The 25,886-nt window shown below is 41.4% G+C and overlaps 1 protein-coding gene across 6 annotated transcripts in view; it reads right to left on the bottom strand.

Annotated features, from left to right (window-relative positions):
- Positions 1 to 1,166: 1,166 nt before the first annotated feature.
- JADE1 (jade family PHD finger 1) overlaps positions 1,167 to 25,886 on the bottom strand; it is a 139,454-nt gene continuing 114,734 nt past the window's right edge. For 5 of the 6 annotated variants that reach the window (XM_065634985.1, XM_065634983.1, XM_065634984.1 and 2 more), the window contains exons 3-11: positions 25,491 to 25,573; positions 21,853 to 22,010; positions 18,049 to 18,236; positions 14,569 to 14,780; positions 12,768 to 12,935; positions 12,012 to 12,128; positions 8,056 to 8,586; positions 5,588 to 5,705; positions 1,167 to 4,791 (exon numbers count right to left, since the gene is read on the bottom strand). In XM_065634985.1, coding sequence (XP_065491057.1) covers positions 3,890 to 4,791; positions 5,588 to 5,705; positions 8,056 to 8,586; positions 12,012 to 12,128; positions 12,768 to 12,935; positions 14,569 to 14,780; positions 18,049 to 18,236; positions 21,853 to 22,010; positions 25,491 to 25,573 — 2,477 coding nt within the window. In that variant the 3' untranslated portion in view covers positions 1,167 to 3,889. The remainder of the gene's footprint in view (positions 4,792 to 5,587; positions 5,706 to 8,055; positions 8,587 to 12,011; positions 12,129 to 12,767; positions 12,936 to 14,568; positions 14,781 to 18,048; positions 18,237 to 21,852; positions 22,011 to 25,490; positions 25,574 to 25,886) is intronic. The other variant, XM_065634988.1, reaches the window with a different exon arrangement.

Raw genomic sequence — 25,886 nt, 5'->3', positions numbered from 1 at the left:
TGTTTCTCCTACTTTCCCTTCCCACCCTACCACTGGTTTTTGATTAAGAGATTCCCTAGAGTGATATTAATGCTTCCCATTGCATAAAACTTTGTTCTTGACTGTTTATTTAGGAAAAGAGTTTCTAGGTGAATAGTTACTTCCATTCAACAGGTGAGAGAAACTGACTATGAAGGTAGTGTGACTTTCATTTTGGGCCTTCCCACGAGCCCTATCCTTTCTGGTATAGGCCAGATCTTGAAAGGTCTATCACTGCATACAGGAAACTTTTTCATAGTCTATTTAAGTGGTTGGCAAGCTGCCCTCAGCTCTGCCCCAGTCTTACTCAGGTAACCTCAGCAGTGCAGTGCCTTTCAGAAATGCTGCTGTCAGCCAAGATCTATAAAGCAGCTGCAAGAAGGTCTTGCAGACTTTTATTCATGCCTTGGAGAGCTTGTAGTCCTAGGAGTGACATCCTTTCATCTTCATTCTTGGAAATAAGTTTTTGAGGAGTGCCACTCACAATTGCCCACAATGTGAATGCACACAAGTACAGATTTTAGAAAAACTATTTACCCATAGCTGTTTTTCAAGATGTATTGCTAGACATACGCCTTCACCACATTTTCCTTTTCTTGCTCCGCTCCAAGTCTGTTCTGTGTTTCTGCATCTCGAGTTCAGAGGAAGCAAGAGGAAAGGACCTGTTGTGCCCTTCACACCTTGTCTCCTGGAGATCCTGCTCGAGCAGCCAATGGTCTCTGTCAGCATTGCTTCACCACAGGCGGTTCACGGCGTGAATGTACACCCAGCCTACTTATCTCAAAGAGCTACAGGTAAACCTCATGTTCTTCCTCCCGTGGAACGGCATCATATAGCAACAAATGTAAAACTACTGGAGGTACGTAACATCCCTTTGAGGATCTCAAGGAAAAACATACCGTTTTCTGTTGATTGCACTGGCACAGCTGCAAGTAAAAAGACCCCATCCTATTCCTTGAAAAAAAGAAAGAAATCTTGCAACCACAGTGTGCATTTCAATACCTGTAATAATCCAAATTAAATGCTTACTTTAACCATGGAAGTTGTTCGTATCGTTGTAGTGAGGCATTTATGTAAAAACCCAAACAAAACAACTACTGCAAACTCTAAAACACTGCTGGCAAGGATACTGCAAAAATGTACAGCATTTATTCACATACGGACAAAAAGGCACAATTCTACTGAATATTTTAACAAAAAAATACAGCTGTCTTCAACTAGGTCTTTATAAATACTTCAAAAAAGGGAGAAAATAAATACAGGATTGGGCCATGTAATATAAAATAGTCATCTCTACATATACTTTTTATTTCTATCTCTTTCTCTTCATGCACCTTTTTCAATTAATTTCAGCTGAATGGACACCAAAGCTAGGCACATAGTGAAAAATCTTCTGTACAAGGTTTTACAAATGTAATGACAATTTTCTCAAATTTCTGAAATTAAGATTTATACACAACACCTATAACCCTTCATTTAGATTTGCGTGAGTTTATAACCTAACAAATGGCATTCCAGGAAACTTTACAGAAGTTCAACTAGCCTACAGTTTGACAAAAAACACCAATCATAATCAAAGATCTCTTGGTCAGTCTGCACAAGGAAAGGTAACGCTTAAAACAAATTCAGCAAATGGTTCTATCCCAGTAAAATACAGGGGAGGGTTTGTATTGTCACTTGTACTTACGACACCTCTTCTGCTGAGCGCTAAGCATGGGAGACAAAACTAACCTACAGAGCTGGTCATACTGCAGTCGTCTTACAGCTTTTTTGGTTTTGGTTCAGCTTAACTTGAAACATTAGAAAGCTTATTAACCTAAACGCTGGGGAGCAAAACAGGTAAGGCATTAATTCTGCACAACATTAGCATTCATAATAGTGCAAATTAACAAGGTACCTCTTTCAAACTGGTGTGAGGTTAAATGTTTACTTAGAATTGAAATTTAGATTATTCCACCTATGGCTTATCAAACATTTCCCTATACGTTCATGAGCTTCTTTCTTACAGAAAATAACAGTGCCTGTCTGCAAAAAGTTGCTGTATGTCAAGTAAACTCGTCTGCATTTTACCTTTTGCCTGTCTGTTATTTGATCAAATAAGTACTTTTAACACATCCCGAGCTACTACATCATTTCAGAGTCACCAGAGCCCTGTTTGACTTTTACCTCTGTAAGTCAGGAGGTTAATCTAACTTCTTGGGACCAGCAATGATATTTTAAAAGTACACTATCTTACACAAACTTACCCTTCCTCAACATCATCCCAAAAGGTATCAAAAGGCTAAAACTTCTGAGTTTTAAAACGAATGGCAGGGATGCATTCTGTTGAAATATTTCAGTGATAACTTGCATAGCAAGACAGGGTGTTAATAAGCTTCCTTTTTTTGTTTTGTTTTTAATTGGATCCTCTGGAAGACTTGGTTATGGCAGAGTTCTACTGTATTTTAAAGTGTTCTCTGCTCAAGAGGCAAGGGTCAAACATTAAAAACTAAGTGGATGTGATAATGGCAGGCTAGGAGTAGAAATGGGGGGGGGGGGCGGGGTGCGGGTGTTCTTTATGCCTGTTTTTCTGTAACATGTTGCTGCTTAAAATTTTTCACGAGTACATACCTGACTTCAGTCTATGCAGAATTCCAAAATTTACAGGCTCCTAACAATCCACTGTTACATGTGCACTCAGTACAAAACAGTATCTTAATTATCTGTTAATATTATTGCTCATAGCTTATTAGTTATTGCCATTTGCAATTATTAAAAAAGTACACAATCAGAATATGAGTTCCCTCTTTCATCAAATCTAGTCCAGAATAGAATGAAATAATTTTTCTTCATTTGACTGTAAAGAGCTAATCACAATTTATTGCCTTTCCATTTTAGTCTATTTAAAAATATATATTCATATCCATTTTAAAGCAACCCTTTAGTGTCATAAGCCTGGCTTTCCCAAGACATACCATTAGTGCATCTGTGGTGGGCTTTGGGAAATCCTACAGACTAGTGCCTTAGAATTTTTTTCTTGAATTGTCATCATACTCCAGGAGGCAGGTGACTGACTAAACAGTGATGGGCTATTCCCAGGGTGCAGTAATCCCCAAGCCTGTCCCCTTTCTCAAAAATGAGCCATTTGAGAGCTTCCTCTGTGCTCAGTCTAACTCTTCTCAAGCCGTTGCACTGCAAGGCAGCTGCAGCCCCTATCTGTCCCTTCCTTTTCTCCAGTATAACATCATGGTCAAATCTGGTCATCGTGTAGATGTATTTACATGTAAACTCTGGAGTTTATGGAGGGTTTTGAGCTGCCACCTGTGCTCAAACTGAATGCAACAGAAAACATTCTGCAAACAGGGAAGATCTACTACCATCCAAGGAGAGTGCCCATTTGCAATGGGGTTGAGCACTGCAGTACAGTTGAACAACCATCTTCAATTCAATACACACTAGTTAAAGTAAGAGCTTGTGCTTTTCCAGAAGGCAGGGGAAGGGAGCGAAATTTTACCAGTGCTTTTTAGCTGAAAGGAGTGAATGCAGCCTACTTCCCTCTACCCACCCTAGCCCCTTCTAAAAGTTTTTCTCGAGCTATTTCAGTGTTCATCACAAATCCTATTTTAGTAGTGATGTCATTTCTCTGCTTACTCAGGAAAGTTACAAATAAAGGAAAGTCAAACTTCTCGCAGAATTGATTGGGGGGCAGGGAAAAAAAGAAAATACCACTTTAAGTGCATGTAAACATGTTTATACAGCTCGGGAATAAAGGGTTATCAATTTGACAGTCTGTAGCCATGTCTAAGAACTCTCCCCTCTCACCGATAAATCATGTGGAGTTGGCTTGTAGGCAGTGACTCTGCTGACCACGGTGCTGTGTCCCTGTGTCCAGTCAGGATGCCAGGATGCTTCTCCTAATAATGTCTGTCCTTCTGCTGATAGCGCTGTTTGGGCTGAGCCTCTGCTGCCTGCACTTTTTTTCAGCCACTTCGGTCTCTGAGTCGCTCATTTCGGCATCAGGGATGTACCCATCATTTTCGCTGTCAGGCTTTAGCTTCCTTTTTGCCCTGTCCTTCGGTGAAACTCTGCCCATGCCCAGGTAGGGGTAGCTGGAGTTCTGGTGACAGGTCTCCTCTGGGCTCTCACCCTGCTGTTGCCTCTCCCCCTTCTTTGGAATTCGGAATCCACCCCAGTTTTTCACTGGGCTTGTGGGCGTCATAGGCACTTTAACTACTGTCTGATTAGAGTTTACTTTGACAAGACCCCCGTTGCATTTAGGCACTATATCCCTCCGCGTGCCAGGTGCGGACCTACCACTGGAGTGGTTCACAGCCCTTTTATTTTCTGATTGCCTCTGAGAGAGTTCCGTGGGTCTCAGTGGTTTGTGGTTGTGTTTAGAAGTCTTTTCCTTTAACTCTGCCTTGATCACCTCACACTGTGGACGATTGTCTCTTCTTTTTCTGTGGTCTGGTATAACTATGCCATTTTTCTGCTGTGCCGGTACAATTCGTGTTTCTGCAAAGGTTTTGTCAAAATTTAAAAAGCTACCTGGAGCTGCACCGCCTTCCCTTTGGCTGGGCTGCCTCAGCATGGATTTGCTGTCATTCCCAGAGCTGGTTCTTACTCTGTCTCTCTTGTGTGATTTTTTCAAAGAGTGGGTTAGAGATGTGCCCATTTGTTTCCTGAAGAATGCAGAATGCCATTTCAAATCCTCTATCTTAGGGGCATTAGGGCCCAAAGATGAACTGTTGAACAACACTGTGTTTTCCATTGAGGAGAATGAGGAAGGCACACCTTAAATGTAAACAAATTAAGTTAAAGTTAAGCAATTCCATGTCTGGGTGAATACCACTTTTCAGTGTACCTATTTTATCTCTGTTCCTCATACCTGATGTGTTCATAACGTACTGCTGGTGTAGTTTACTTTCCTGTGGCTGTGCTGTACCTGCAGCAAAGATAAATCCTAGCACTGCTACATCCACTAAAGCAGAGAAACTTCTGAAAGAAGGGGAAAAAGGCAACCGGCAAGTGGATCGGATTGATTCTGTCTAAATATGGCTTATTAGTTACTGAATAAGGATAATATAGATAATGCAGTAACTTTGAAGTCTTTAATCTTTCTGAGAAAAGAATACTGTCAATGAGATCAGGCAGAAAAAAACATGTTATTTTAAAACCAAAGTGCTACCTTTTCAAAATTCATTTCTTTAAAATGCCATTATTAGTGCAGCGGCAGTAATAAACCACAGACTTACTAGGTACCATATGGCACTTGAATGTAAGTCACGGTCTCTCTGTCATAAGGAGTCATTACGGAATCACACCAGAAAGGATGTGAAGCAGCAAGCCATTCAGTGCCCCATGGATAAGAACACAGACTTACCAGTTTCTACAGCAATGTGCCCACCGTTAGAGCTACACAGATTCTCATTTTTGCTTCCAATCTGTTGCTGCATGGTGGACTACACAAGATTTTAATGAGAATAAATGAGGTCCTGTTTGTCCTTCAAAATCATTCATTAGCCTGTAACCAAACCTTTCAATGCTTGTGCCAGTGGTCTTACGTGACAAAAATAACACTGAAGCATACCTGAAACTCTTTCTTGTTCCAACTGCTTTGCGTAGATATTAAATATCTGTTCTTGAACTTTGCAAACAGATCTTTTGATTTTTTCCCTTCGGGTCACCATGTAAGTAAGGTTACGCACCTAGAAGACATCAAGTTGATGAGTTTTACAGGAAATGTGTTTCTATAATGCTATAGATCTGTGTTTTGAATTAATTCAGTTTAAGGACTACACACTATTTAAATAAGTTAGTAATGTATTTAAATTTAACCTTCTTTAACACACTTCTTAGAAAAGAGTCTTAAATACTATTTAACTGACAGATCATTCCATCAGATTCCAGAGGCCCCACAGCAGAGAAGTAACTTCTATGAACAACTGAATCACATATATACACACAGGAAACTTGGACAAATGCTGGGAATGCTTAAATATACCCAGTATTAAATAGCCTAGCACCATTTGCTTCTAATTCTTAAGACACAACAGAAAATTATACTTAATTAATAGCATGAAAATGTGGAGAGCTATTCAACAGTAGCAGTCTTTCTGATGACCCTGCCATTGCAGTGTGATCAATCAAAATGAAGGCAGGCCAGTCTATTCATGCCATAGAACAAGGGAGGTAGCAGGGACCGGAAACAGTAATGAACTCATTATTTGGACTACCTCAGGTTGTTTTAGAAGAAAACTACATTTCTGCCATTAAAATGTGACTGTCCAATCTAGACAGCTGTTTAAGTTCACAACCACAGCTCTCCTAGAGCTTAGAAGTTGTCTCCTTCCCAGAGGAGAGAATCGCTGAGAGGTAGATGTGGGTGTTTCCAAAGGTGCTCTCAGTTCAGTGTAGTTGCATCCAGTGTGATGCTCTGTGGATTACAGCCTTGTAGGCTCATCTCACTGTTGTTAAGGAGACATGTAACAAGTGTGACTGTTGTTGCGAAGGTCCTGCTCTATTTAAGGTTGCCAGTCCCGGGACAGACAGTACTTTAAGTAACTGTCATTACTCTGTGGATTTGAATTAGAAGGGATTAGTGTGGCCCAGTACCGTTCCTGATACAGTCCACGGCCTTTTGTTCTTTGCCTTGTCTGATCCGAGCTGCACAACAGATGCATCATGCCCACAGAACTACCTGTTAATCATTAAGCGAACTGAATGACGTGACTTAAAAATCTGTTTCTAGATAGGTGACACTGTCACTAATGTCATTCATAATCAAGTCTACCCAACTTTATCTGGAAAAGGAGAAAAAAGCCCCTAGGCCCCATATTTTATTTATTTTTCATCCAAGTTATCTTGGATGTATGATCAGTGGGAACAACACAGCAGTAAAATATTAAAAATATTACTAGAATGATGTATCCTGTTTTGACATCACACTTTTAAAAAGTATGCATACAGAATAATTTAAAATCCAGAGAACATAGTGACAAACTCAACTTATTTAGATGATCAAAGAGAAGATTAAAAGAAACCTTGAGCACACTGAGAAGGAACAAAAGACACTAGGTAAGAGCTATCTCACCAAGCTAGAGAAAGGTCACTGGCTGGAAGTTGAAGCTAGAAAAAAAAACTTCAAAACTGCAGCAATTAATTAGAAACATAATTAGCCATCAGGATCCTTTACAAAGGACGTAGTAGACGTATGAGCACCTGCTGTCCTGAAGGAAAGGCTACACGCTATTCTGGAAGAGAGGCTCTAGTTCACCCACACGTTATTGAGGCTGAGGACCTCCTGGGCCAGGTTCCATATGTGGCCTACACGAGCCTTATGCTGTACGTACGTGAAAAACTAAAATAACTTCAGTACTCTTTGTGGCTCTAGCATATCTTAAACTCTCTCCTAGTTAACACCTCCCCACCCCCCCCCCCAAAAAAAACCAAAAAGGAAGGAATTCAGGTTGTTACAGGATCAAATGTACTTAAGATGAAAACACCAAACTGATCCTATTAAAACTGTTCTTTAAACATTCAAAACCTAATTAAGTGGAATCATGTGCCTCCCAAACCTACTACACAGATAGTCCAATGAAATGTCATCCCACTATGCTGGGTCAGTGAAGAACACATCTGCTCCAAATCCAGGTACATTTCATAATCTTTTCCTTCTTGTGCACCAGATGAAAGCAGCAAAAAAAGCCCTTAAAGGCTAAAAAAGCTCCATCTGGGAGTTGCAGTACAGTCCACAGCCATCAATCAGTAAAAAACATGAGCGGAAATACAACAACATCCAGTTGTAAGGAGAGTGGATGCTACAAGCCCAGACCTGCTGGCCCTGTGACCCAACTCTCTATTTGAAAAGGGTAATTGGTGTAACCACTGTGCTCCGTAGAAGTTTAGCGTTAACAGTCTTTTCTGACAATACAACTTTGAGCTAAGACACAGCAGGGAGTGCCTGCACGCAAGGGCAAGAACTGAGTGGGTAGTTTGGGAACTCAGCTAACGAAGGCCAGCACACGTCTCACAAGCACAGGCAGTCCAGTGGCTTACCCGCTCAAGATCCTGCCGGAGGTGCGTGAAGAGCTGCAATCTTCTGAACAGAACATCCTGCTCCCGTTTAGCCAGATTGTCCTCTTCATCCTTCTTTGGGGTAATCAAAGGTTTATTGAAGTTGGCTTTTCTCTTCAGCTTCCAGTACTGGTAAAGGAATCCCACCGGCTCCTCGGGCAGCCGCAGCGCTTTAGCCACTTCTAAGGAGTCAACAAACGTATAGAACTCATCCTCCAGCTGCTGGAGCTTTTGCTTGCGGAGGCTGACTCTGTGGGCCTCCTCCTGGTTTTGATTCATGCTGTGGAAAGGGTCGATGTGGGCAGGAAGAGAGCCGTCCTGAATCCCGTTCCCGTTCTCCTGGCCTGGGATTTCATTGAAAGTCTCGTCATCTGTTTTCTTGGTAGAGCTGTGCTTGGGACAGTACGACTTAAATTTCACCTCGTCGTTCTCCGCCAGTATGGTCTTCATCTCTAAGCCACGGTCAAATGCACAGGTGACATGAAAGGCCGTTCTGCAGTTCTTCACTGAACACTACAGAAATTAAATTAAAATTAATCAAATATAAATTAAAGAAGCCACACTGCCTAAAACTATTCGAGCAGCCAGGACTGCTTTGGAAGATCAACCCCATCACCATGCTCAGCTTCTAAGCTGCATGTAGTTTCTTGCTCTCTTTTAATTAGGTTTATGATTTAGTGCTTTCAGGCCAGGCAACGATCAAGTGTCCCAGTGGGACAGGAGTGGTTAACCCCTCCCTAGCCCACTCACACAACTCAATAACCAGCAAATCCACAAGAGAACCATTCTTACCACCGCTGGAGCCGCTCACTTAAGGCAGCGTTACACAAAGGAAAACGTTTCCCCTTTGACGGTGCCAGCATGAGAAAGAGGGAAAAACATCTCCGTGGCTCCAGGCCAGCCCGATACTTTTAATTAAAAGTGTTTCCCAGCACCTGGACCCATGCTACCCAAAAGGCTTCAACTGAGAGGATTTTTTTAATTCCTGTTATCCCAAGTTTATAATGACAAATATTAAATCACTGTCAATCACTGCTTCACTGACTACAGCCTTTCACTTCACCTGCAGGATGAGGAGAACAGGAAATTCAAGTTTTTGCCATTTTTCTTCCCTCCCAGTGAACCCAGCCATCATGGAATGATGGGCACAAGTTCAGATGATTTAGCACTTCAATTATATGTAACCTTCTCTTGCAAAATGCTGTCATGGCTATTGCCAGACACAGACCGAAAGGTTTAAACATATGTATATACATGCACACATACATATGTATTTGTATCAACTCACACCTCTGCCTCCAGTGAAAAGAATTTAAAGTGGAAATGAACATTAGATTTATTAACTAGAAGGAAACAAAACTATGCTTAACACAAGTCATCTAACCTAAAAGAGAAATCCACTGCACTAGGATGTTTATACAGTATTTTAAAAAGAAGCCAAATATCTTTCTCCTCTGGGTTTTCCTGCTCAGCAGCCAGATGGCAAATAAAGATACACCAGGGTTTAAACTGCAGAAGTTTTGAATGAACACTCCTTAATAAAATCAACATATAAAAGGAATGAAAAAATACCAGAGCATCCTTTGCCCTTTCCTCTCTTACTAGCAAACAGGGCAAAAGCAGCCCAACTGGAACACCCAACAGTCCAGAAAAGTACTTTAGCCGTGGTTTCCAAGTTGCTGTAGTTTAGAATAATTAGCTCTTAGTGTGGCTGATGTTTTACTGGGAGAAGAGAGGAAAGCCTGTCTCATTGGAAGGAGATCTGCTGAACTTGGGAGAATGTGCAGTCTCACTTTCCCAGCTTATTGCAGTTGCTCTCTGCCCAGCGTGACGCATACTTCCAGCTGCAGGCTTTTCTAATTGTTGTGCACATCTCGTAACATCTCTGGAGGGTCTCTCTCTCTCAGTTCATCCAGTTAACGCTACTTCCTTTCTATTGCAGTGGCTTTGTATAATGTTCTTCTCTGCAGTATAAAATTTCACAGCACAGATCTGAATATTTCTCACTGCTAGTTTTAATGATATCAAGATTTACACAACTCCTATAAAACATCAGGCAAAGCTGTATTTTTTTTTTTTTGTCTTTCCCTCATAATTTCAAATATAGAACTGTCTGAAGAGGTAGCCATCGTGCCTGCATGTCATTCTGTGTCATCACTAGAAGGGGAGAGGTGGTATCAGAAGAAATATGGAAGGACACCCCCCTCTCCCTTGCACACTAACACAGACAAATACTCCAAGTGTTCAACTTAAACTACTCTAAGCTACCCCTCCAAACGGGTCTGGAGAATGGACAAAACAGTTTCAACTACATAACAACAGCCAAGAGGAAGAGGACAGCTCTATATGGAGGTATTAGGATTGCAAATCTATATGCTGTGAACAGATTTATTTTTGCTACTTGACAGTTACTATACATTCCTTAAATGGAAATGGACTGATAGATTTCACTGGAACTATTACTGCATTGCTGGTTTACAACTTTTACTGGCAACCTCATCAAATGACTCAGAGCAGAGGAAGAAAGGAAATGGATAAAACCTAATTTTTAAGAAGTGTAGGACTTCAGCAATTCTCATGTCTTACTGCTGGTCTTACCATCGTGGATCCTGTAATATTAGGCTAGCCACAAAATAGCACTCCACTTCTTCAGACTCCTTATGAGACACTAATATCTTCCTATCTGTCTCAGGGAGTTTTCTGAGGTCATTTTGCTGAAGTATTTCAAGCACTTTGAAGGTGAAGAACACTACCGCAATACTAAGCTACAATTCACTGTCTTTTTCTACACAATCACAACGTTGCCCCAAGGGGATCACCCATTCTTAATCTCTCTCAGGATTTGTTCTCGAGTAAGATGGATCAAACTTCTGTCTTGTGTCTCATGAAACAAAATATCTCCTCTTTCAAAAATGTGGGGCTTGGTAATGTGTTTTCTCAACCTCTCTACATTTAAAAATTTTTCTCAAAATTCTTATTTAACATTTGAGTGATCTTCACTGTGAAGGATCTGCAAGTGCTTGACAGCTAACAACCCAATATAAACATGCACGTGAAAACCACACTGCCCAGTCTGAAATGCTCTGGAGCAGATTGATTCAGTTATTTAACAGTGACAATTCACAGGCTGCAAGTGATAAAGGCTGAATCCATATGCAATTAAAACTGCAGAAAGAATTTCACAAGTATGCAATGAAACAAATTGGCACTGGCCCAGGAATGTGAGTTGTTGGTATGACACAAATGCATTTATAGTGCTGGCTTTATAGTTTAATTATTTATTGCAAACGGAAATCATTCCTTCTGAACTATGAAGACTTTTTTTTTTTTTATTCTGCCCAGTCTTGCTGTTTCAGACAGTCACCACCCCTGAGCTCAAGTGAGTATCAGAAGTCAGAGCGATAACATGGCACTGCTTCTATAGCAATGTGAACTGGGAAACTCACACCCAGGAGGGTGTGAGAAACACCAAGAGCTCCAGAATCTACGCACAACCAATGGAAGAAATGGAGCTCATTTCCTCAAGTTTGTGGCTTGCCTGAATCGCAGGCAGGCCAGTCCAATCACCTGTTTTTTTCCTACTGCTCAACAAGTTTACTATCAAATGAACACATATCCTCCTCAGCAACTTAAAAGCTGGACCAACAATAAAAATAGTTACAGAAAAAATAGTTACGGCCAAAACAGTCCAATGTTAAGTAGTATCTAAAATTTGAAATTCAAAGCTACAACTAACTTAATTATCAAAATGAAGGTGTTCAATTCCACTGACTTCAGTGAAAAAGTAAGAGCACACTAACCTTCAAAAGCACTTTGTGTGCAATTAAGTCCAAAGTAACAAACAGGAAATCAAAGAAAGTTTACTGCAGATATACGTTTTATGTGTCTACTTAGAACTGAGAAAAAAACCCACAGAGACATTTGTGCTACTAACTTACCTGTATAGAAGCTCCAACTTTTTCATTACAAAGGCTGCATACCAGTGCCCATCTACTGCTGGGAATGTGAGAAACCTTTGTAATGGGCTCCATTTTTTCTGGGCTTCCGATACTCACCTAAGATAAAAAAGGTTAAAAATTACAGGGTGATTATTACACCGTTAACTGAAAAAGGAATCAATTTTATCAAAGAAATCAAATTCATTGTGTGCATGTACAAAATTAGCATGTTCCAAGTTTCTCAGTTTTTAAGGAACTAAAAAAATCAAAATTCCTTTTCTTAAAAAAATCGGTTCTTCACTGCATGAACAAAACAGTTTCAAGGTGAAGCCACTAATTTAAAATTAACATACAGGATGAATATTCTGATTATGAGAATGCACAGGAATTCTCACTGTCACATCCAAACCTTCCTGATTCACCTTTAATGTTCCATTTATAAAATAAACTGGTACGTTCTGTGCTTGTTAAATGAGCTTTTCCAGCAGCAAAGACCTAATTTTCAGAGGCCTAATTTTAGTTGACAAAGGTAACATAACTACTTTCTTTATAGATGATGCAGCATCCTGCCAGAAACTGAAAATCTTTTATACTGTCTTCCTAAGAAGTGTCATATATATATATATACACACACACACACACATATATATGCTACACTCATTGTGGCAACACATGCTAGGCTGAACAACGTTCTTAACAGATTTCTTCTCCCTCAGAATCACTGCAGCCCCAAACTCCTGGAGGGTCAGCACCTACCTCTGGAATCCACAGAGCACAGCTAACGTGGACCCACTTGGTACCGCTCCGGGTTGGCTTCATGGCACCGCCCTTCTTGGGACAGAGCAAACACTTGGGCTGGACGCCAAGCGCACAGGTCCTGCACAGCCAGCTGCCTTCTGGCACCTTCAGGATCCCGTAACATGCCTGTATTCCCATTTACAGAGAAGGGAAAGAAAACAAAGGAAACAACATGGATTTCTGTAACTTTTTAGCTGTTTACATGTAGCCTCTCGCAACTGTCAAAATGTTCTTGATGGAATTCCTAAAACTATATATAGAAATATTAGCTTGTTGAGGATCTCCGGGCACCTTTATATACTTAGCCAACCACATTACCCATTCATTCCCCAAAATTATATCTCAGTGAAAGGAGCTAAAGCCATGATCAGCTGTTATGCAAAAAAACCCTGCCTACTTCAACTGGGAAAATGAAGAAGGTGTTTACTAGCCCAAAAAGCAAGGGGAATCCCAACAGACTACCCTGACAGCAGTGCGCTAGGATGAAGTTCAGTGTCACAAAGTCTACAAGTAACAGGAACTGGACTGTATCTAATTCAGAAGGCAAAAACCACAAATCACAGAATCATTTCAGTTGGAAGAGACACTCAGGATCATCAAGTCCAACCATAACCTAGTTCTAGCACTAAACCATGTCCCTAAGAACCTCGTCTAAACACCTTTTAAACCCCTCCAGGCATGGTGACTCCTCCACTGCCCTGGGCAGCCTGTTCCAATGCCTGACAACCTTTGCCATGAAGAATTTTTTCCTAAATACAAGAGCTCTGCTGTGCAATATTCAATGTTACTCCAAAGCATTGGGTTTTACTTCTTCTTCAAAGAGAAAAGTACAAAACAGCAACTGATTAAGATCACTTTTTTTCACAAGATTGCATCTTTATGGAGACCTCTGTCCAAATTACTGTCAATGTTAACCCTCTTAAGTTTCAGATCTCATGTGACCAGCAACTAAGGATCAGAGAACTGCTACAGGTCTAGAAATGTCAATTTTGAGTGTCTTGCAGGATATCCACTTGTACCTTACAGCTGTCATGGGCATATTTCTTTACCATTAGTAAAAACACATTTAAGTAACACATGCCAGAAAATGCTGTTCTTCCTCATTGGGCAACACGGCTTTCCAAATACTGAATGACAAAAGCAAACTTCTTAAAGTGGAAAGGAAGGACAGGCTGATTAAGAAGGCACCATACACAGCAAGAAGCAGCCACGGAAACGGATGTGCTAAAATTGTATCTGTTCTTCCATGCTAAGATGACTTCTTAACTGCCACAAAAAGGTGGCACATAATAGTGCTTCATTAGCTCGGCTCAGCTCAGGAGGTTCTCCATTAAAATGACTATGATAAATCCTACCAGTGTCCCTACTGATTGCCTGAAAGGTCTTTTTCCCCCTCCCTGCTGAGCCAAAATTGCTGATACTAAAGGTGTGTTAATCTCAGAAGTGTGCAGGGAGGAATAGAATACACCAAGAGAAGTGGCTAGGTGAGAATGTACAACAATACACATGTGTATGTCATGGGGAGGCTATTTCTCACCTAGTAACTTCCCTCATACATACACAATACCACTTTTAACCCCCTTAGCAGAACATCTATAGAATAATTTCTTAATTCATCCCACCACTCAATGGTGAACTCTGCAACAACTTAACAGATCAACGTCTGTCACTGGAAAAAATCCAACCTGTAATCTTTAATGGTTTGGAAAAGTTTGTCATCACTCCTACATTCCCCCTGACTCTGCCCTGGCCACCATACCTGGTGCACACAAATATTGCATTTGTCACAAAACACCATTTCATTGCCATCTTCTCCATCTGGAGACTGACAGACGTCACAAACGACATCTTCGTCATACTCAATCCCAAGTCCTTCTTCTGTCTCGATAGCGTGATTCATGTTATCATAGCATCGTTGTTCAAATTCCTCAATGACTCTTTCCATCGTGTACTCATCCAGCTCAGGCATCCCTGGGAAATAGTTAAAGGAAATAGTCACAACCACTGCCACATGCAACTCCAGCTTCTTTTTTTAGCAGCTGAGTAGATCTAGCTGGCCCTCACATGAACACATTTAATTCCTAGACAACCCTTCCTATTCCAGCATAAACTAGGGAAACTGAAAAAAAAAAAAAAGGTCAAGTAAGTCTTATATTAAACTAATAGAAGCAGAGTATCCAAACCAGTGCTTCAAAATCCTGAGAAAAACTTTCACAAACTTGTTTTGGCTTCCTGGTCTTGTTCTCATTTTTCCTTCTGAAACAGCACTGTCTATGGATTTTGCTTCCATTTTACAACCCAGATGTTGACTATTTTGGTGAAAGATTTGAGTCTGTTTTGAACCAAAAGTGATGGAGGCAGAGGTGGGGAATCAATGACAAAAACTGCTTTGTAGCAAACTTGCAGTGTTTAAAAACAGTTGTGCTTTTACAAGATCCAGCCCAATAGACTGCAATCCCAATTGAGGTCTCCATCAGACCCTGCTACACTAATAAATTAGCTCGTTTTAAAAAGTGAAAACCACAGTTGTAATAAATGCAACATCAACTGTAGGACAAAAAACAAATGCAACATCTAATCTGGGATTTGGTCTTTTCAAACAGCATCCATCAGAAAATTTTTCATTACACCACAGCTACAGACTGATTACATTACAGTATTTTATAATTCAAATTTTTAAATTAAATTACTATCATAGATGTGAAAAAAGTATCTATCATAGAAGCAGCAAGAGAAATATCAAAAGAGAGCACAGTGCTTCCCCCTCTGGCTTCCATCTCTCACTTCCTGTGACAATGAGCTGGCTGTAGTACTTCCAAGTCGGTACTACACTAACCTTCAGTACAAAATCATGCCACACACACACGAAACAAAGAAAGCTACACTACTGCAAACAATTGTTTTTCTCTTGCAAAATCAGTTTAGCACAAGAATTTCCATATACTTAAATCAGTACAATGAAGTGTAAGCTTAGGATATCCTGCTTTTGGTCCAATTCCCAATACTTAATATTTACTGTGACATACAGAAGATAGCAACCTACTGATGTGTGTTTTAATAAGAAAATCCTCCCTGTAGCTCTCTGTGAATAACTGAGCCACCAACTCCACAAAACAAAGAAGAAAAAAACCTCTCTAGCTCACCCAAATCAGAAGACAAACACTCTACAAAAGTACTTCCAGCTTCCCTTACTGACAGGTAAATCCTTGCAAAAGAGATCAATGCATCCCCTGCTACCCAAACTGAGCAGCTAAAAAGGTAGCAAGAGGGAAGATACAAAATCTTGCTGATCAAGGAGTGAATTTTGCCCAGCAGCCCCAAACACTGCACGAGCAAAGCAGATGATGGCAGGTTTTAGACCAGTTTGAAACTAAATTCTAACCTCACAATTGCTATCGCTTTACGAAAAGCCCTTAAAAGATAAGTCATTGACTGTGCGTTTATAAGGGTTAAAAAAAAGGGAATCAAGTGGCTGAAGCTTCAGATCAAATGTTTACATTCATTCTTTTATAGACAGAATATACATTTTCAGTACCTGAAGCACTCCAACAGATATCCAAAACACAGGGAGTAGACGCAGGGACACCATAAACCAAGTGCTGTAACTGCAGACCAGGAAACAGTTCGCTTTTCAAATGCCCATTAATATTTGTAGAGTGCAGTGTCTGACAGAGCACACAAGCACATTTCAAGACCCATAATGCACTGCCTCGTACTGACAGGAGCATTTCTCTCCCTCTGTGTACAGCAAAACCGAGTGGATAAAGATTCAGAGCAAGCAAACTACAAGAAACTACACCAAAACACAACACCGAGGATCAGATCTGTCAAATTCTAGCTGTTCAGTGTTTCATGAGCAATGTACACTTCTGAAGGTCATGTTGGTGTAGCAGAATGGCTATCACAGGGCTTCAAGCACAGGTACGAATCTGCACAATGAAGAGCCGCTCTTAAGCGCTCTATCACTAACGCTATTCACACCCCCAGTGTAACACTGTGGTAGCCCTCCTCTGGCAAATGACAGAGGGGATTATCTACGTTGGATGAATATCAATTACAAATAATAAAAAGTTTTAACTTTTTATTTGAAGAAATCTAAGGGGACTTGCTGCTGCTGTTTTCCTGAAGATAAGTGGAAAGGTAACCTACACTCTTGAATCATGAACTATTTTGAACATGTCTAAGCCCGCCACTAAACCTGAGCAGGCCTGAGTCGAGATCTGGAAAAAAGGCTTGGGTAAGAGACCAGCTCAGGGCTGCATCATCAGTTTCTTTATAGGTAGGTTTAAAAAGGAGAATTTTTTTTTTTAAAGAGTTATAAATTGTCGGTTTGTGGTTTACAGGACTTGAACCATGCCAGGTACAGGCTACGGCTAGGTAAAACCCATATGACTAACTATAACCCAAAGCAGGGAACTGCCACAATGCTAAAACAAAAATCAGTATTCACCAACATGTCCAAACCTCTTCCATCTGACACAGCATCTTTCCCCTTATCTATGTGGTAAAAGTTCTGTGCTGACCTACATCATCTTCAATTCCAGTTAAATCCTCTGCTGAAGCACACGCCTCCCTGCTCCCCTGCCTCTTCCCACACACAAGCCATCCTATAGAAAAGGGAACAGTTGTTCCTCTTGTGGCAGCATCTTTTCCTGCTTCAAAACTGGAGCACATGGTCACAGTAAAGTTTGGGAGGCTCCTCAAATAAATCACGGCAGGAATTCTTCACTGTCTCATTCCCTGTACAATTCAGCTGGCGTAGGTTCTCCAGACCTCCCAAGACTCTGCCCCTTCTTCACACTGAACACCACTAGCTAAAAAGATTATACGGATATATGACACAGAGAAAAACAAACAAATAAATAATTAAATAAAGGGACTAACTGGAAAAACTACCTGGATGGTCTATCTGATATTCTCTTCAAGGACCTTGATGGCGAAAGGGGAACTTTGTGAGAACTCTCTTGTGAAATGGAAAGCAGCAGAGAAAAAAAAAAAAACATGTGGCCAGATTTTGACCCGGTCTAAGCAGATGCAACTCAGCAGTTACGAAAGCATGTATCTTAGGGCTTAATCACATCAGGTCTGGTTTCCCACAGCTACCCCAACTCATATGATTATTATCTCTTCATATCACTACCATCTCTTCCCACTGCTGCCCTCCCTAAAATTATTCTTAAGATTGCTAGCTTTAAAAAAAAAAAAAAAGGCAACGAAAACACAAGCACTCATTGCTCACCCATTTCTTTGAATTCTTCATTGGCAAGTTGCAACCATGCTACATCCACATCATTGAGATCATAGCGACACACGCTGTCTGCTAAGGTTCGGATGTCAACATAGCCCAGCTCTGGAGGCTCCGAACCGGATGAAACAATGTACTTCCTGGGACGCATAAACGTGACAGCTTTCGTCTCAGACACAATCCTAAAACAGACAGACAAGCAGACGTCAGGTATGCGGGGTTGCTGAGAGGTTTATTTCTAGAGAATTCAAAATGCCTCCTTCTAAGTGACTAACAACCATCAGCAATAATCTAAGCAATCATCTGGCACCACTGAGATGGGAACAGAAAACAGTACAGTGCACTTCCCTAACAGATTGGCAGCATTATAAGAAATTAATTGGAGTTGTCTAGAAACCAAATTCATTACCAGAATTCTAAATGAAATGAAAATGTTAGAGGATAGAACTGTCGTTACTCTTACCTGAAATTCACACTTGTTTAAAGTTAGAGTAGGAACACTTTATTTATGTAGTGATGGCTGCCGTCCACACAGATGTTTTAAAATCCATCAGTTTAACTACAATACCAAGATCAAGAAAATTCAAGGAAAAAAAGTAGCATTTGCTGCTCCATTTGAAGTTTTCTGTCTTACAGTAGAGAGTGTGTGTCTGTGCGCACGTGCAAACGTGTCTACAGCATTGCCATCTTTGTGAAATTCCAAAGACCTTTCCAGAGAGACTCCATAATCTGCACTAGCTTCATGTTCACTTACCCAAGCAGATCCAAGCTCTTGGCATCCTGGGTCTGCATTTCCTCTTTCACAATCACTAAGGTCATGCCGGACCAAGTGCAAATATTAATCAGCTGGTGCTGGAACTACCTCCTCTCAGGTTTTATGCTCCATTTGGCCAAGAACCAACCATGAGAGCGTATTTTAGCTGCAAGCCAACTCAAATTTTGTTCAACCACAGGCGTTGGTCCAGGAAAAAGTAAAGTACCTACAGCACATAACTTGTTCCAGGTCAGATTTCTGTGATGCCACAATTTTGCAAAGCTGCCCAATTCACAAAGGACAGCAGTTATTCTATCAGCAAGCTGATGACTCGCCTCTAAACAGCAAGATAACTCTGTCAGTTCACCTGCAGCACAGTTGTCTCAGAAGAGGACACTGCACCTTCTCTTAGTTAACTGCACACACTGAAATTCAGTCGGTCTGGATGAAACCCACTTCACAAGGTAATGCTGGCATCACCAGGAGTGACAGGCCACAATGCCAAATCACTGCCTCCTGTAGCACCAGTTAGTGATTTTTGTGGTGCTCTTGTGCTACAAGGGAGGAGATGGCACCACTGCATGTAGACACAACTATCTGCTGGGAACAGCCTAAGCTTCACAACAAGCAGGACATCCCCCACTCTATTTTGTTCCCACCTGAGGTCCAACGTGTTAACTCCTCCTCCCATCAGAAGACCCTCATTTGCTGCTACTGTATCTGCGCACACAGATCTCCGTAAATCCTCTACCAATTTCAGTCTCCTGCCCCTCATCTACAACAATCTGAGACATGATGGGGGAGGGCCAAATGCTGAATTTGGGGCTTTCTGAGGTGCAGAAGACGACTGTGGAAGTATGAGAACCTGAATGACCTTGCTGGCTTACTACACTTCCCAAACTGTTCCTGGTCATACTGCGCAGTATTAAAATATTACAGGCTACCACATCTCACAGAGAATTTATTTTAAACTGGGCACTGGTCTCTGAATCTTCTGTACCATAAATTCTTTCCTGAGTACCTCTCTATGTGGAAATCATAGCCTCTGGGGCAGCACCTTGTGCGCGCTGTCTAAATACCACTATAGTGGCACAGAATAAATAAGCACAGATAGTTTGGCTTCAAAACATATTCATCTCTTCATTTTTTTGTGATAGAAAGAAGAAAAAAACCCAACACTTACTACGTAACAAAAATAAACTCAACTGATTTATCAATCTGACAACAAACACTGAACCACCACACAGACTAACTCCTTTCTCCACCCCTCTGGACCTACTCTCGTTGCCCTGACTAGTTGCTACAAGGCAAAAACCTTTTATTCTCTATTATGTACCTCATTAGCATCAGCTATCTGTACTGTATTTTCCTTCTGTTCTACACCAGCTACTATATGACTACTGACGTTTCGATTTACAAGAACATCTCCCTCCCCTCTCAAATCGAGGCACAGAACAGTTCCAGCACTGCAGCACCACCACAGCAGGGCTCTCCGAGTGCTTAGTGAGGGGGAAAACAGCATAACAATCAGGCAACAGGGGGTGACTCTGACCAGCAGGTGTTCACCAGTACGACCATACAAGACAGCTCAGCAACTAAAAAAGAGTGGTACCTCCTGTGCTGACACCCACACCTGTGGATGCCTTGTTTCTCTATCTCCTTTAACAGCTTAAATTTGGAGCAACATCTCTGTTGGGCCTTGGCAAAGAAAAGCTCTCTCTCCTAAGCGAGTACCTGGACCTGACCGAGCCACTAAACCACCTCCCTGAAACACACTGGGTGGGGAACCCCTGGAAGGTCTCCCTCTGGTGAAGTCCACAGGTCTCCTGGCCATCCCGCAGCCTTGGGAGATGCTTAAAAGAGAAAGCAGTGAGAAGACTATGTGAGTACACATGTACAATGTGTATTTATGCAGGGACTGCGTGAGACCAGTGTGCATCAGGCTTCGAGCCTGCAGGAAAATGGTATGTTCCTGTCTTCCGAACTGCACAGCAGAGGGGAAAATGCTGAGTTGTCCAGGTTCAATCCTTCAGGAGAAGGAAGGAAAGGGTTTACCTGATGTGTGTACAGACCTAGTAGGGCTGTGCAGCTGCCTGCAGGTTGCTGCACAGAACACAAAAAGCCCTAACAAACATTCCTGTGGTCCCTCTACTGCAAGGTTAAAGCTGGCAGATGTAAATCTAACAGAAGAAGCGTAGTGTCACCCAGAATTTTTTGCTGTGTATCAGAGATTGGACTGTTCTGGCCCCACCAGCACTGTTGAGTCATTTGGCAACGTGTTATGGGCCAGCCTAGACTTACTCAAAGAGATCTAATATGATTGAACGGCAATAATCCTTGTTTTTATCACTTTCTCCAATTCTAATCCCAACTAGCATAAAATAGATCGGCTGCAGCATGTTCCTGCCCTTACAACTGTGGTGTTTAATTTGAAACAGAAAATAATATCTAAGTGTCACAAACAAGGTAAGGAAAATAAGGGTTTCTTGGGTAAGAGCTACAAAATCTCACATTAGTGTATCTAATTACATGCACATCTGGATGATTCTTAAAACAGCTGAAATGCTGCAAAACAAATTTCCTAAGTTAGTAAATGAAACAACCAAAAAATAATGTGAAAACAAAATAAATACTGTGTTTTCTCTGCCTCTTAAATCCAGCTTGTCTAACCGTTCCTTGAAAGGAACCGATGGCTTGGAAATAAGCACAAGAAGCATCAGACAAGGGCTCTCCCAGCAATGCTGAGTGAGGTCAAGTCTGGGCTTAAAAATGGAAGCTATTTTTTAAGGCTCTGTCACCATACTCCATCCTAATGTCATGCCAAAAATGATTCTCTAACATTCATATTTCAACATACAGGCAAAACAGGCCTGATTCTTGACCTCTCCAACCATTCAAAAAGCTGACACAGATTGCTCTTTGTCTCCAAGAACCGAGACCTTTCTAGCTAGACACTGGAATAAAACTCGAGAAGCCAAGGCAATGTAGACATAAGCTGCCAGCATAAAGGTACGTGTATTTGTTTACATTCCTCCACACTATACCTGGCTACTGGTTCTGGGATGGTCCCTGGGCTAACTGGCACCTGAACTCCCTTTTCCCACTCCTGCCTCCAGGGGTCTGCCAGCACATAGTATTCATCAGGGTTCAGCTGGAAGGAGTCATGTAACTTCATGGCAGTGATCAGGTCCGTTCTGAACACCTGCAAAGAGAGTGACCAAGAGAGAAAAATAGAGACACTGACATTTGATATTTACACTCTATGATTCACAGCTTCAGGGTAACCATGGAGCACAGTGCGTAACAACATCACTGTACCAACAGTGTATTAACCCAGCCCACTGCAGGACAGAAGTTTAGCTTCATCGCAGGGAAAGGGGTGGCAGAAGGTGCAAATACTGACAAAATGACTTCCAGCTAACTCCACTACAAGCCCTGATGCTCCCCTGCACTGGAGACATGATGCTAAAAGGTACTACCACTTTTACCTCTGTCTTTGCTCCAACATTTTCAAGTTGGTGTTCTTTCTGTTTTGTTTTGGTTTTTAATTATTGGAGCTCTGACTAATCCAAAGACATTCCAGAAATTCCCTGTGGTAGAAATCAAGGCATGACTCTACAATGACCAGCTGCAAGAGGAAATTCTAAGGCGATGATTCTTTGTGCAAGTACTTAAAATAATAACCCAAAAGATCAAATAAACTAAGACCCAAACTGGAATTCTGGTGGCAGCTCCATGTTCAGCGCAAGTGCTTGTTATTCAGATAGCTACAGACACCTCTGAATCATAACTGTAATTTCACTTTGCCTTTGCAAAGGTATAATCCTCTATAATGAGCAGGATGTGTGGCAGCTTTTGGGTTAGCAGCATTAGATAAGCAGTGGTGCTGTCTTCGACAAGCCACAGAATGAAATAAAAAGGGATTCAATCTGGTAGCAGGCATGCTATAGTACTGTTGCAGCAGCTTCAGCCTGGTTTGCCACTGCCTGTCAGCACCACAGAAAGCAAAGGGTGCTATCACAGGCATCAAACTACAAGCCTGCACTTGTCTACACGTCTTCCAGCCCTCCTCACCCCACTGTTCCTGTAAGGCAAGGCTGCTGTAGACTACAGCGGCTGCACTCAGCACTCCTCACCTCCACAACCCCAAATTTAACTACTAAATGCCACTTTCAAAGGAAACTATTAAAAAGCAACCAGGTGACAAAAAGTAAGCACCGCCAGCACAGGAAGAAAGTAGGTAACATTTTAACAAAGTTCCCCTGCAGACCTCTCAGTCTGTGGTGGACAGAGTCAACATCCACCCAGCCCCACATCGCACAGTACCAAAGGAAAAGACATTATCACGGCAGTGCTCCTAGATATTCTCATGGGGCTTCTAATGGGACGAAGTGACACCATCCCCCAGTCTCCTACCCAGTCCCAGACCAATGCTCACACGGTCTGTTTTACATTAGGCAACTGTTGCATATGGCTGAGGAAGAACCAGATCTATACAGAGGATGAATTAGGCAGGTCTCCTCAGGACAGCCACTTCTGCCATATGCTATTCACACACCTGAAATCTCAACAGATTCCCTACAATTCTTAGGAAGGGAAAGAGTGAAGGTGATGGTTATTTATACTTCTGAGAATATTTCTAAGTGTGATTTGCCTTATCACACCGCACATCTAGAAACCTCTTGAAACCCCACCTCCCTCCCAACATACACATTCTATCCCACCACTTCTGTCTCAGTATGTTTCTGTTTCTGCTGTGGTTTTGTCATAAAAATAGCAGAAAATCTTGACGTTTTTCTTAACACTTGTCTTGACATGTTCGGAAAAACTGCCAGCCTTAAAAAATAAAGAATAATATTACCATATGAAGGAAAGGGTGAATGCAGGTAATGAAATACAGAAAATGTTTTACACAATCCAATTACAAGTCCTGTGAGGCTCCAATCAAGAAATGAAAAATAAGCCACAAAGTAAACTGGCTCACAAAACAAATATGCACAGCTGGCCAGGGGATCCTGCCCTTCCAAGTGATTTGAATTAAAGCAATCAAATATCAAATGAAAACAAGACCAAACATATAAAATGGGATGCAAAACTTGCTCAATCTGAGAGCCAGAGTAATTCAGGCTCTCAGATAAATTTGTCACAAAACTCTCTCAAAAGCTAAGCTAATGCAGCACCTGACAGCCAAGAAACTCCTTCCCAGGCCATTGGCCCTGTGACACCATTCTTTCTGCTCTAATTTCTGATGCAATCAGACTGCCTGGAGCAAAGCAGAGCTTACAGAAGTGCTGGCTCTCAGAAGCACTGAACGCTTCAAAGCTAAAGGGTGAAACACTGGCCATGCTGAAGTCAACGGGAATTTTGCCATCCTCTTCAATGAGACCAGGATTTCACCCAGGGAGTTTAGCAAGTGTCACTTTTCTGCCAGCACACTTATTAGAATAGCGTGCTGTGGCAAGCAGACACAATGCATAGGAAGGGAGGGAGAGGGGGAGAAGACTGGAACAGAGCTGAAGGGAAGTGTATGAGCAGCCCATCCAGGCTGAGAAAACAAGAGGGAAAAGCACAAAACTGCAAAGATTCTGACAATAAACACAAGCAAAGGGACAGAAGAAAACAAAAGCACACAAAAAAAACCCCCACCACCACAAAAAACCAACAGCAAGATTTGTAATTAGCTCAGATTCTTTCTTGATAGCCTCTAAAAAGGTAGTTCTCAAAACTGGGCCTAAGGCGTTGCTTCAAAGTGATGTACAAAAGATAACTAAGGAAAGCAAGTCTCTCACCAGCAAGAATAAATTCATCAGAGGTCTCCACATTAAAAATAATTTTTAAAAAAGGTCTTTAACAGCCAACAATCAAAAAAGAAGATAGAAACCACCAGTAGTATTAGGTGTAGTTCACACTGAGTAATGAATGGGATTCTTCTTGTCACAACTATTCTCTGGGACTTAGGTACTGGGGATATTAATAAAGCATGTTTTTTCTCAACACTAATCACTCACTTAACGCATCAGAAATACAGGTATTAGGGAAGTAAGTTAAATGAAGAAATTCCACCTCCCAAAGCTAGTGCTTTTTTTGCAGCCTCTGCAAAGTCTGCAGCATAGTATATGCCTGAAGATATAGAGATTCAGCAAAAATATTTCCAAAGAACTGGATCGCATTTATGTGTTACTAACAGCTGATCCATCCTGGAAAGTTCAAAGTGATTTATATCTCCCTTGATAGGATTTCCTCAAAGCATTACACAAGACAGAACTGTCAGGAAGCAGATTTCTAGTTTAACAAGCACATTAACAAAGATCACATACCAAAACCCAATACCAAATACCAACTATGAAATAAACGCACCTAATATAAATTTTCACTGTTCACAAATCAAACTATAAATAAACCCTGATGCCTAAAATACTAGAAGGAAGACTCTGCAGCTATGTTGAATGGGTGTCAGACTATAGCAAAATTCAGAGATAGAAACTGGTGCTGGCAGTGGCTGTGGAAACAGCTGAACTCCCTCATCTCTTGCCAAAAAAAAGGGGGCGGGGAGGGGGCAGGTGCCAGCTAAAATGTAGCAAAAAAGAAAAGAAAGTGTAAGTCAGAAGAAATGGATTCATTACATGTATACGGCTTTGTATTTGACAGATGTAACAAAATGCAAATCGAATACCAGAAATACCTCAGAAGGTTTTCGATCTTCATGTCTGGAACACGAAGTCCTCTGATGTCGAGATCTGGAATGCTGGGACCAGGTGGACAGACCTAGGATACAGAAATTATCATTTGCAGACAGTGCTGCCATCAATGAAAGCCTTTTCTCTCTCCACACTCTCAAGGCAGTCAATTGACTTTAGTGGGACTATATAAGTAAGGCAAGCCAGAATCAGGCTTTTATGAGAAACCCCCAAAAGACTCTTTCAAGATGAACCATGAAATAAAAGTTACTCAGTCATAAACTTGTGTGATCACTCTTCTGGTTTTGTTTTGGTTATAATTTTCTACTGATACATTCACGTATTGGCTGCACTGCACTTATCAGCCCTCCACTCAGCATTTGAAGAAACCTACCTCATAA

The sequence above is a fragment of the Caloenas nicobarica genome, chromosome 4 (assembly GCF_036013445.1).
Source record: "Caloenas nicobarica isolate bCalNic1 chromosome 4, bCalNic1.hap1, whole genome shotgun sequence".
In the NCBI taxonomy this organism is placed as follows: Eukaryota; Metazoa; Chordata; class Aves; order Columbiformes; family Columbidae; genus Caloenas; species Caloenas nicobarica.
This window is presented reverse-complemented; position numbering and strand designations above follow the sequence as displayed.